The following is a 12,784-nucleotide window of genomic DNA, read 5'->3' on the forward strand; positions in this document are numbered from 1 at the left end:
AAGAACATGTCCTAAAACAATTATTTTTCTGCGTGGCAAATAGCTAAACTTTGGTCTGCATAATAGTCTGAATCACCAGTGAGTTAGAGAGAGATATCCTAAAAATAAAAGGAATTGATTTTATTAAAACTGAAATCCTTCTCAATTAACTACTTTTTAATTTCACAGTTTTGTGAGCGGTGCATTTTATCGCAATACTGAAATGGGCCCACTGAGATCTCAATTAAGTTGTTCTGAGGAAAATGTAGACAAAAAAATACACACAGTAAGAAGAGAAACAAAACAAGAACATACAAATAAGTACCCTGACAGGTTTAGTGTATTACTTGCTGATAATGTTAATCATTCTTGCATTTCACTGAATTATTTGCATCATTTGTTTACCCCCATGCATCCTGAAAACAAAGCCTGACCACAATCATTACGATCAATAACCAATACTAGGATTTTGTCTCGACTCAGTCTCTGTAACGTGACAGAAGGCATCTAAAGAAATGTTTAACATCCATCAAAATCCCCCACCAAAAAACCTCCAAAATCTATACATGTACATGTACATGTAGTTGCTAATATCGATTAAGTTTTGAGGAACGCTTCCTTCTTTAAATGGATTCTTGGGAAATGTTTCCCACTCTTGCTGGATCAACCAGCCAGGGCATGTTGGCCAGTGGCCTATGTCACCCCCATGAGTCTTTGTTCTTGCAACCCTATATTTATGATATATATAAAATAAAATATATCAGACTTTCACTAAAAATAAACCAACTTATTAATACTTATTACAGTACAATCGTCCTTAGAAACGATGAGAAAAGACGCCAAACTTGTTTGTTAATTTTACTTGTCATAAAAACATGCACAAATTCCATGACACAAAATGTCAACCACTGTGTACTACAAACAAAATAATTTCACAGAGTGATTGTAAGGTGTGTTTATTGAAAACCGATGACCAGAAATGCTTCCCACACAAAACCAACGATGCCCACACGTTTTATCATAACGCATATTGGATTGCAAACAGAAGACCTCCACAATGCATTCTTCCCTTTTAAGAAATTAACTTTATACCCTGCCTGGTTCGACAAGTTCTATGTTAGGAACAACAATACACAATTCTGTAACTGTAGGCTAAAATGTGTTAAAAAAAATTTTGTGCTTTATTTTTTTCAAGACCAGCATTTAAAAAAGACATAGATGTGCACAAATTATACTCAGTTTAGGAAAATGTCCCTCTTGGAAGTGGGGGCATAGATGCAAACCAAATTTTAATTAAGAAACCCAAAATGAAGTTTTTGTTGGCAAGTAAAAACACAAGTGCCTTAAAATCAACAAAATTAATACTACAGAGTAATCATAATAACAGAACATTCCATTATTTACAAGCCCATATCGCTCCTTGTTTATTTATACTACATTTTGTCAAACATCTCAGAATTTACCACCTTAAAATGAAACCTTGATAATCGGTGCCCAATTTCACAGAGCTGTTAACACAAAGTAGCTAAGCACAAAACAATTTTGCTTACCAGAATAAGGTGACCATCCAAAATACACACACATACCATTTCTGACATATGTACTACTTTTTTTGCTTGGCAGAAATTTGTTAAACACTTTTGTCTTTTAGAAGCTCTATGAAATTAGGAATAGCTGTTTACACAAAGTGAAACTTTAAAAACATCACAGAGGTCATGACCTCTGTTGCCGTTGTTCTTGGTTTTGGTGCCCTTTCAAAAGTTTTCAGGAGACTTTGATATTTTCTAATGGAAGTGCCTTTTGCAAAATGCAAATGGCCTTGCCCTCTCAAAAATGAAATTCCAAGACTGCCCCTCAGCCCCTCCATGTAGCAATGTTACAGCAGACCATACAGCAATAAGAAAATCTTTGCAAACTTGAATTCCTTTGCATAAAGTTTGTGTAGGTTTGCCCCTACTTTTAATATTCCATGCACTATTCATATTTATTTGAAGAGGAAATAAATGTCTCATTGAATAAAATTTTATAACAATTAGTCCTAATAACAATCAACGAGGGAAACTTACTGGGTAAATGTTAATATGGGGTTGAACATTCTTTGTTCTTAACATTCTTTGTTCAACCCCTAAATGAACAAGTTTTGCCTGCTTTAATCAGGACAACACAGCCCCTTTAAGGATTCCAGCTTAAAATAAATCCTGTAATTGCGTCATGTTTAGATTGCAATCTGCAGACCATAGGTAAATGACTTTCTGTGTAAACGCAACCACTATCATTATTCATAATTTTCAGTAGAGGTTATAAATGCAATGATGACATCTATCTGAATTATCCCCTTCTTTTGTTGACTGCATGCCTGTGTTTTTTACTTCGTCAGCCTAGCCTCTCCCCGACCCTCCCTATACAAGCATCACCTACTGGCCTGGCCAATGAAACATCTTTCAGCAGGAGAAACAAACAAGTACGAGAGCTTTGACACAACGGATGAGGAATACAAGAAACCAGGGGCGGGTGTTGCATTCGCCAACCGTCAGAAATACTGCCATTTGAAGAGGATTGCATCCTTGATAGCATGTGTGTACTGCGCTGGTACCCAGTACAGCCAGTAGCGAGATTGCTCCGTCGGGCCAAGTTGAATGGCCTAGTTTTTAGAAACAAAGAAGGAGAAGGAGCAATGTCACTGGCACTTTATGAAAAACATGATATCAAGTTTATTTGTATACAAGCAACGTAAATGGTGTACATTGTCTAAATTGTAAAATAAATTAAATGGTAATTGTGAAAAAGCAAGTTGTATCGCAAACTTGGGTTTGATCCCTGGCTATACCATAGTTACATACTAATTGATTATGACCCACACCCGGAACTTTGACCCACACCCGGAACTTTAGGGTGAGATAGCCCAGTCTGCCGAGCGACAGCATTTTAATCAGGAGCTCAAAGGTTTAAGTCCTGCTCTAGTAATTCAGCATCCATTTTCAGTAACATATCGTGCTTAGTCCCACCTCCAATACAACAAATATGCTAAACAGAATAATCACTGAGCAGAGTAAGCTCTTTGAAACATCTTGACAAAAGCAATCTGCTCTTTTCAAAGCCAACATTCCTTCCATTTCCAAAAGAGATGTTCACATGCGTGGACCAAATAGAATTACTAGAAATAGTTACTTCTCATTTTATATGTCTTCTCTTGATTCTACTTTTAAATTGTTTCATATCTTTAGGCACCAAGATGTAATGAAGATATACAGAGCAAATTGATTCTCTGTATGACTTTGAAAACATTGACAACTTGGGATACTATTATCCATCATACAGGAGACTAATGTAATCGCTATGATACATTAGCGCCAATGCACTACTTAAGCCATTATACACTTTTGGTAAACAGTATTGTCCAAGTCCCACACTTCGTGTATCACAATTTGTATATAAAACAACAAACCTGTGAAAATTTAGGCTCAATCGGTCATCGGAGCCGGGAGAAAATGACGGGAAAACCCACTCTTGTTTCCGCGCGTTTCGCCATGTCATGACATGTGTTTAAAACAAATTTGTAATTCTTGCTAACGAGAATTTATATTGTTTTACTGTTTTCTCAAAAAGTAAAGCATTTCATGGACTAATATTTCAAGAGAAGTCTTTCACCATTACCTTCTGTAAACCTTGTAAATTATTTGTAAATCTGTGATTTTTTTTTTTTTCTGTACCGAAAGGGTCCAATGGCTTTAAGAGCTATTTATCAACATACATCTCAGATAACTTCTGAACTACTCACCATGATATGATATTGTTCATGTCCCTCAATGGGTTCACTGATGACATTCTTAATGGAGCTCATTGGAAGCTTTTCTGTCCGCTCTGTCAGAAAAAACAATTCACAAAAGTTTGTAATTGCTTTATTGTTATAGGATTTGAGGCAATGCATGGTGAGGTATCAATATATATTTGGTTCACGGTAACACCATGTGTATATCTACTTGCCAGGTAGAGTTTGTTCTTTAGAGAACCGTCTTTCTTTATTCTACTCCTGCGAAGTAGATTTATCAGATGTTCAGGAGATTTTTCAGTTCTAAAAAGAACAGTTCTGCTTTGTTAACTACTTCCCGGGCGGAAGGTATAGTAATTGGCTGGGACTACTACTTTAGCTTTTAGGATCGTACTATTTGACTGCACTACGGTGGAGTCAGTTTTTGAATAGGTCTCAACGTTTCGACTTACTTGCTCTAGTCATCGTCAGGAGACTGGTGTATTGTTAATTATTTAAAAAAGAGACCAACAGTGACTTGTTCACTGGGTATTAAAGCAAGACGTCTACAATTGTGACAGTGCTTTCCTCATTGCAGCTGCAAACAGCCTTACTTCATGTATTATTTTGGCCATTAGTTATCTGGGTACCCAGTCTTTCAAGTGGCGAATAAAGAAGTTCCACAAGCAGATTCCAGGCTTAAAAATTGACGGCGACTACAGAGCCCATGGCCTTCTGTTGCCATTTTTATAATTTTTTTTGCAACTTTGTTATTTTACACAATTATAAAAGTTGTATATTCTAACCTTTTGTGCCTATCCAGAGTTGATCGATTTCCAATTTAAATGTGAGTCGTACTTTTCCACCAGCCTTGTTGTACATGCCAGATATTGGCACTGACGGTAATGCATCCTGTGCAGATGAAAACAAGCGTCAATATAAAATCTTTGTGGAATTGTATTTCCAAGAGTATGAAGCATCTGAATTTGAACCTTTTATCAAGCTATCAAGTCCTTAAAAGGGATTGTCCACATTTGGTTATTTGAACCCATTGTTTGCTTAAATCATTTATAGCTGGAGATGTATACAATAACACTAAAATGGTAGCATTTTTGAGATATTTTGGAGAACCTTTAGCAATACTGTTGACACAGAAAGAATAATTTGCGATTAAAATCCACAATCTAAAAAGTAACACATTTCAGATTCAAATTTGTGGGGGATAAATAGTAAGCCTGAACTTAAAAATAAATTCACTAAAGTGAAAAGTTTCTTAAAAATGCATTAAATACTATCCAAAGCTGCTGTGCTATTTCCAAGTAAGTTTTTTTTTGCCATTAGTTTTCACTGATATAAAGGTTCCGAGAAAAATTCATATTAAATTTCCAAGTCTTAATTCAGACTGTACCTTTCTGCCCTTGATGCCAGTCATAATGTCTTCTGGTTTTCCTTTATCGAGAACCTTCTTGTGCATCTTCTGTTTGCACAACGGCTCCTTGGCAGGGGCTCCTATAGTTCATACAACAGACAATGAGAAAAACAGAAACAAGTGAAAAATTAGAACGAAATATTCTACACCGAATGAACCGTTACTGCATCTTGAGTAATGTCTGGCACAATGACTTCATTGATAACAAGCAGTGATGTAGGTCCAAGTATAAAAAGTAGCTAGCTAAGCACAACATGCTTAAAATACTAAGTGGACCAGCCTTGACACTGGCATGTCACATGTGCAAATTGTGACTGGTGTCCTGCTCATTCTGCTAAGCAGACTATTATTAAGTACTATGTTCTGCTTTGGAAAGCATCTATATGAAATTAATTATAGTGTACCTGCTTCATCTTTTTCTTTAGTAGTTCCCTTGGCAACAGGTTTATTGACTTCTAGAACATCGTTGATGGTTGAACCGATCAGCATCAACTTGACCCCTTTGGTGACCTTTAGATCTCTCAGTGTTTTGTCATCTTTCATCAGACCTCTGTACATCAACTTCTGCATCCCTGATGGTACACCTATAAGCATTACAAACAAAGGAAACAAATATTGTTTATCAGTCTTGTTTAAATCATGAACCATTAACAACAGTAACTTTTAAATTTGTCTAATAGGCATTTCAAAGCACTTATTATTATTTATATCCAGACTGGTATTTAAAATTTCACAATTATAAAATCCATTTATATACAGGCCTGGAATAACCTGAAGGCCAAAGCCTCCGTTGCCCCTGGTCTTTAAGATGGTGCCCCTTCAAAAGTTTCCTAAAGACTTGCACATTGCAAAATAAAAATGGCCTTGCCCTCTCATTGCTCTCAAAGATGAAATTTCAGGCCTGTATGTTACACTTTGTTATTGTTAAACCTCTTCAGCAGCCACTCACTGCCAGAACATCTTAACGATAAGTCAACATGTAGTGGTTTTTTTTAAATGCAAATGATTACACAACACATGGGACTACTGGCTTTTTTTTTCTCATGAATGACGAAGCAATAATGGTGAAGTGTCTTCTTTAACAACACAAGTGTCAAGACTGGGACTTGAACCCACACTCTGCTGATCAGTAACAACTCAGCTTGAGTCCAAATTAACCAGTGTGCATTTTAACAAACCTGTTGTCGTCTGTAAATGTATCTTGAGAGATGAAACCGTTCCATCAAGATCAAATCTAACATCATGTTTCTGTTTATTAAACACCACTTTAAAATCCACTGTTTCTTTTGGTTCCGCAGCTTCTGCTGCTGCTGCTTCTGCTGGCTCATCACTCGAGACTCTAGTCAGTTCAGCTCCGGCAGACACATCCATGGCAGTCTCCTTAGAATTCTCATCTTCTTTGCTACTGTTCTCCGTTGTCACATCGACAGTTGTATCCGGTGGCTCGCTGCCATTTTTTGTTTCTGAGTTTGTATTTTCACTTTGCTGGTTTGTGGATTCCGTCTTTGACCCGGCCGTTAATTTGCTCCCGTCCTCTGGATTGGAGTTCTCTGAGGTTGTTTCTGAAGGGGTGCATTTTGACTTCTCTAGAGTGTCATCAAGCATCTCAGCATCGCCACCTTCAGAAATAAATCAAATCATCATTACATGTACATCATTCATGGCCTTATGGAGGAATAAAAATAACAGCCAGTTTACAAACTGGACACACACATCTTGAATTTTGATGCAGGCTTGAGTGCGAAGTCATGAGGAAGACAGCAATCAATGGGATGCATGTTCAAAGTCATAGTAAATATGAATGACCCTTTTCTTGTCCTTGAACTAGATGATGGTGCATGTTTTGTTTGCTTTGAAATTGCTTGTACAAGATCACTAACTATCAGCTTATTGTCCTTGAAATGGATATGTACAGTGTAGTAACAAATTCCCTTATTAAAATCTACCTTTTTGTCTTAGTTATAGTCAAGTTAGATGTAGAAGTTAAAGGGGGAATAAAGCATGGTTAAAGTAATCGCTAATCAAGTTTATGGAATTTGGCCAACTTTCCAAGATACAGATTCAGTCAGAATCAGTCAGACTCAGACTCAGAGTCAGATCAGTTATCACTCGCATTTGCAATTTATTTAACAAGAGCAGTCATGGCAGTAGCTGCAGTGCACACAATTGTACTAAGCAAGTTAGGCTAACCATGGAGCAATATAGGCTGGATGGACACTTATCAAACAATTCTAGTCACGGTCTAGTCATAACTGATTTTTTAAGTCTCATTCCTCATCTCATAATATGATCTCATCAATGAACAATCATCATCACCACACACGTCACCAGCGAACAATTTTGAAACGATCTCAAATGCTGTGCTTTCAAATACGATGTGCACAATTAATATATGACCACGATTAGAATATTCTGAAGAATCTGAGTCTGCCAAACATTCTTTCGATTTCGATCAACGATCATAAACACCTGCAATGACATTGCAATACTTTTTTTTACCTGGGTCTCCGCTGTTGGTCGCCATTGCTTGATGTTGCAACACCGGTAAATTATTTACTGCTTGAGGGCGCTCTGCAACATTACCAAGGACAAACTGTTGAGGGTGCTCTTCTTCCCGCACCGTCTTGAAAAAAAAGAACAACCCACCGCGGGATCGGATGTGACACGATGGCAACTTCGTCAAATTGGAAAGGCTTTTGCGGAGATTACAAGTTTTGGGTAAGATTAAGACATTATTGTAGATGTTTAAGTAATTAATGGTACTTAACATAGTACATACAGATATTTGGGTGCTTATCAACTCAGGTCAGAGCATGGAGGTAGAATTACAGTGCGCCCAGTTGGCAATTTAATTGTTGTCGCAGAGCAGACGGTCACCCGGTGGTCATCATCACGTGACGGGTTGGGTATTTCCCAAACTTGTTGTTCCTAATTTCATTCATCCCATCCAATTACATTCAAGTATACATAAAGCAACACTCCATGGTCATAATTTATAATATTAGCTGTTTCTATAAACTATAATTATTTTATTTAGTTGAACTTTTTTATTAATTAATGCTATGCTATGTCAAATTTTTGGCTCCAAACAATCATTAAAATTAAATTAAAAAATAGAAGATTTTTTTGAGTTAATGGTATTTCAGGATAACTTTCCGTATGGCGCCACCACATTTGCACTCGGTTTTACAAAAAGGGATATATCAATCAGGTAAATTAGATACTATATTATTTTATTTCGAATGAAAAAGTGGTGGCGCCATACGGAAACTTTTCCGTATTTCAAAGATTATCACCCGCTCTAAGTCTAACAAAAAAAAAGTTTAACTTTTACTTTTAATGGTCAGGAACCATCCCATGACAAAAATTTAAAGTTTCTTATAAAACACATGAATTGGTCACGTGATATATTGTCGGGATCCCAACAAAAACTAATTTTGAGCACTTTATTTCACTGCTACTAAGGCGGACTTTTTCAAGCAATGGCTCTATTGAACGCTTGTAACTTTCTCGACCCCCATCAAAATACCTATTGAGTTTTAAATTTTAAAAATTGGGTCAAATCGGCCAAAAATCTGACATAGCATCTTTAGAGAAAGGCTCCCCACTACCATGACGACAACATGAGCGATAAGATTTTTCTATTTTTTTGTTTTTGTTTCGATTTTCTCTCTTTATTTATTTATTTACTATGGTTTTATTTAAATTAATTAATTCTACCAACTTCCGGATCCTGCAACAATTTTTTTTGTTCGTTTTTACCCAAATATGAGATAATCCTTCAAATGGTAAAAAAAATTAATTAGTGAAAAATAGTTGGCAGGATAATATCGAAATATTTTTCCATTATTTAATTATTTTAATAATTATTTATTAGCTGTTTCATAACGCAGCTACAGAGCTCCAGGAGTGCCATCCCACACTAAGTTACCAACATAATTTATCACATCAAGATGACTTATTTTGTGGTATTTCTATATTCAAAACTATCAGTTGACTAGGCAACATAATTTATCTCACCAAGTCGACCTTGATAAAATAACAAATAGACTTACTGGCATAATTTATCTCACCTGCTATGTGATCCAGTTTGCGATACATCTTTTGCAGCATTTATGCTTTCAGATACAAAAATGTTGAAATTATAAAAAAACCTTTCATATTGTCCGGCAAGAAAAAGACGCTTAACGTCACCGATGACTAACGTTTTTTTACTTTTTACACCGCTCTGGCAGTAGGGCAAAATCAACCAATGAAAATAATGTGGAAATTCAATAGCCAATAGAAACACTTGTCCGAGTGTTTCTTGTACTGTGGCTTTCTCCCCCACAGGCACACATAAAGTACGTGTACATGTACTAGATTATATAACTGACTAAAATTATAACTGATCCTTGTCATTTGATTGGTGGGACTTACTTCACGTGACATTCACTATTACTCCCATCCGCACCGGCGATCAAAAAGACCTATTCGCCCATGGGGAATAGCATTTCTCATTTAACAGTTAGGATCATCCTTATTCCCAATGTTTCTGAGCAGCACAGCGCCGCCGCGCCGCTGCTAAAACAAAGGAGCACCTGTGCAGAATGTGATCCGATTGCTATTAAATTTGTGCATTGTTGCCGCTACGCGGCAGTTCCGAACCAGTAATTTGTGTGATTTTTCATCATGTTAATACTTTTAAAATACATCAAATGACAAGGATCTACATGTATATGTCAGTTATATACAACAATAATTAAGTGGCTTTAATTCGTGGAATGGAAGGAATATTATCGCTTGGTAAAATTTGGACTGTTCCATTTCACTCGGCTTCGCCTCGCGAAATGGAACAGTCCAAATTTTACTTTGCGATAATATTCCTCCCATTCCACTCTGAGCCACTCAATATTTGTATACTAGTGCATAGTTGTTTTGACATACAGTCACACCACACACGTGAGTGGATGTGTTTATTCTGAGCCACAGTGACTTGGGATTTTATAACTAAACTGATGCTTTCTACTTGCAAAGTAAGAACAAATAGTTGATTGTTTTTGTTCTGTTTATTTATGTTGATTATTAAAGTACATTGTACTGCTCCTAGGGGTGGATTTCAAGGAAGTTAGGGCTAGTCTTATCTCAAGTTAGGACAAGTTACTTGTTCTAATTTAAGACTAGTCATATGTGTTTAATTGCCTCTTATGACTAGTCACTGACTCTTTTGTGAAATTGACCCCTGATATAATTGTTATTTTCTTTTTCCAATGGACACTGTTTATAAGTATTGTAACTTAAATGAACACGTTGCCTTGGATTAGTCGAGTTGGTCTTTATAAAAAGCATCTGTAACTGTTTGCTGTAAAATGTATACGGTTAGAAAGATGTTGTAAAAGTAGAGTACAATGATCCACACAAATACGCTTCGAAATTGTTTAGTTTTCCTTTTACCTCATCGACTAACAGGGTCGGCCAATTATGGGAGTCAAATCGAAATCGTTTAGTTTTCCTTTTACCTCATCGCCTAACACGGTCGGCCAATTTGACTCCCATAAATGGTCGACTGTGTTAGCTCGCAAAGTAAAAGGAAAACAACGCAATTTCGAGGCAAATTTGTGTGAATCATTGTATTCTACTTTTCATTGTATGCTCTTTGATTATTTCTGCCTCTTGTTTGGAGCTATTTTAATTTGGAGCCTATAGCGCCCTGGGTCCAGTCATGGATGTTAGGTGCTTTATAAGCTACTAATATTAGTATTATCAAGAACATCTGCAAGTTATATTAAATCATTTAAACTGTTGCTTTTTTTACATAGGAGCTGGAGAAATACAAGAACTTAGATCTATGTTTTATTTTAATCGTGTGAAGATACATATTGCTATAATTGAGTCCTGCTAATTATGTGCTGTGCTGTAATTATGGAAATTCTTGATTGTCTGTATCCAACAATCCTTTCAAAGTTTCAAACTTGTGTCTGCCGACTTGTATTCTAGTATTTAACAATGTTATTGATTTTTATTTAATATTGTGATTTTTGGGGCAATAATTGTCCAAACATAAAGTGCTAACTGTACATGTGTTGATGAAATTATTTTAACATTACATTTCAATATTGTAAATGAGCCAACACTAAATCAGTACTGGGCCAATACAACACACAGTACGGTACTCGCCCGTCTCGGGCCAATAATACCGAAGCCTTATATAGCTCACGTATCTACCAAACAAGGTACTCAAGGCGCTGAGAATATACAAACTTTCAGAAAGATATGATATTGCAGTGATGGATTCTGAGACCCAATTACGTATGTAGCCCTTGTAAGGGTTTACAACGGCGCATGAAGCAGCCACAACCAGGAACACTTGGGAGAATCCCTTCTCTTTTCGATAAGTGCTCTGGGTTCTTTTACATGGGTTACACAACACATGGGACCAACGGCTTTAAGTCCCATCCGAAGGACGAAGCAATGGGCAATGGTACCACCCGGAAGTGGCATTTTGTTAAAATATTGCTTTTGTCACTAAAATATGTGTTTTGATGAGTGGAATATGAATAAACAATTAACTAGGGTTTTTAAAATTAGTTTCCATGTTATTTACAAATTTGAAAACAAGCCCGACCCGAGAGGGCGCTGTTCCTGACATCAATCGAGGCGCGATGAATTGCATGCAGTGCCAACACAAGAAAGTGACGCTTGGCGCAAGCTAAAAATATGCCCTCAAAGTTGAAACAATACCTAATTTTTTTCACGTTAGGCAAATGCTCCTTTAGTTTCGTTACATCTTTCAGGTACCTTCTTCGACTTCCCCACTAGCTGGAAAAATTGTTGGGATGGCATCATGTTTTAGAAAAGAACCTTCCTCTTCATGTAAACATATAGTGTAATCCGGATTCTCGAAGCACGACGGCTCGAAGTGTTTGCTGAACAGCGCTGGAAAAGACTTGCAAACTGACCCCATCTTTACACACATGTAGTTGTTTTGCTGCATCCAGCAGCAATGCACCTGGTCGACATTGCCGGAAAAATGCAAGAAAAAAAACTTTGGACTTGAATGTACTAGCACTACGTAGGTGTGTTCGATGTTCGATCGAAGTCTGCCTCGATTGACATCACAAAAGGGGTAGGCGAAGTTACCCAACACACAACTTAATTTTTTTAAACATATAAATCGTTAAAAACAATTACTCAAAAAATTATTTTATTGTTAAGAAACATATACTCTACTGTTTGAAAAAAAGAAATCTATTTCCAGGTGACTTTAAGGACACAAGTGTCACTGCTGGGGATTCGAACCCACACTCTGCTGATCAGAAACACCAGAGTTTGAATTCGTGCTCTTAACCGCTCGGCCACGACACTTCCATCCATTCAATACAGATAAGTTTGCTGGACTACACTGCCAGCAACTGTTTGAAAGCAAAAAAAAAACCTTAACGATTCTGTATAGTTCTTGAGGAGAGTCACCATTGTATCAGGATAACGTAACTAAAACTATAAAAATGCCAAAAATATATCAAATAAATTAAACTTATATGAAACTACTTTGCAATAAAAAAGTACATTACAATAAAGTGTAATTGTCCATGGTATAAAAACAAGAAATAAATGAGGAATACATGTACAGTCAGTAAAAAGTAAGTTAA

The 12,784-nt window shown here is 36.6% G+C and overlaps 2 protein-coding genes across 3 annotated transcripts in view; one reads left to right on the forward strand and one right to left on the reverse strand.

The window, feature by feature from the left end:
- Nucleotides 1-322: 322 nt before the first annotated feature.
- LOC139944687 (ubiquitin domain-containing protein UBFD1-like) lies at nt 323-7,768 on the reverse strand. The gene is made up of 7 exons (XM_071941762.1): nt 7,656-7,768; nt 6,335-6,775; nt 5,561-5,740; nt 5,136-5,236; nt 4,534-4,639; nt 3,758-3,840; nt 323-2,620 (listed from the first exon to the last, which is right to left on the reverse strand). The coding sequence occupies exons 1-7, from the start codon at nt 7,678-7,680 to the stop codon at nt 2,510-2,512; spliced, it is 1,047 nt and encodes a 348-aa protein (XP_071797863.1). The 5' UTR covers nt 7,681-7,768; the 3' UTR covers nt 323-2,509.
- Nucleotides 7,761-12,784, forward strand: part of LOC139944686 (multidrug resistance-associated protein 1-like) — a 43,869-nt gene continuing 38,845 nt past the window's right edge. The window contains exon 1 of one of the 2 annotated variants that reach the window (XM_071941761.1): nt 7,761-7,874. In XM_071941761.1, the coding sequence (XP_071797862.1) occupies nt 7,824-7,874 (51 nt within the window). In that variant the 5' untranslated portion in view covers nt 7,761-7,823. The remainder of the gene's footprint in view (nt 7,875-12,784) is intronic. The other variant, XR_011787008.1, reaches the window with a different exon arrangement.

This window comes from Asterias amurensis, chromosome 11 (genome assembly GCF_032118995.1).
Source record: "Asterias amurensis chromosome 11, ASM3211899v1".
Classification (NCBI taxonomy): Eukaryota; Metazoa; Echinodermata; class Asteroidea; order Forcipulatida; family Asteriidae; genus Asterias; species Asterias amurensis.

Coding starts and splice junctions, on each gene's coding strand:
- LOC139944687 (XM_071941762.1), bottom strand. CDS start 7,680: ATGGCGACCAACAGCGGAGACCCAG. Junction 5,237..5,560: donor TAAAGAAAAAGATGAAGCAG/GTACACTATAAT, acceptor TATGAACTATAG/GAGCCCCTGCCAAGGAGCCG. Junction 3,841..4,533: donor ACTCTGGATAGGCACAAAAG/GTTAGAATATAC, acceptor TTTTTCTGACAG/AGCGGACAGAAAAGCTTCCA.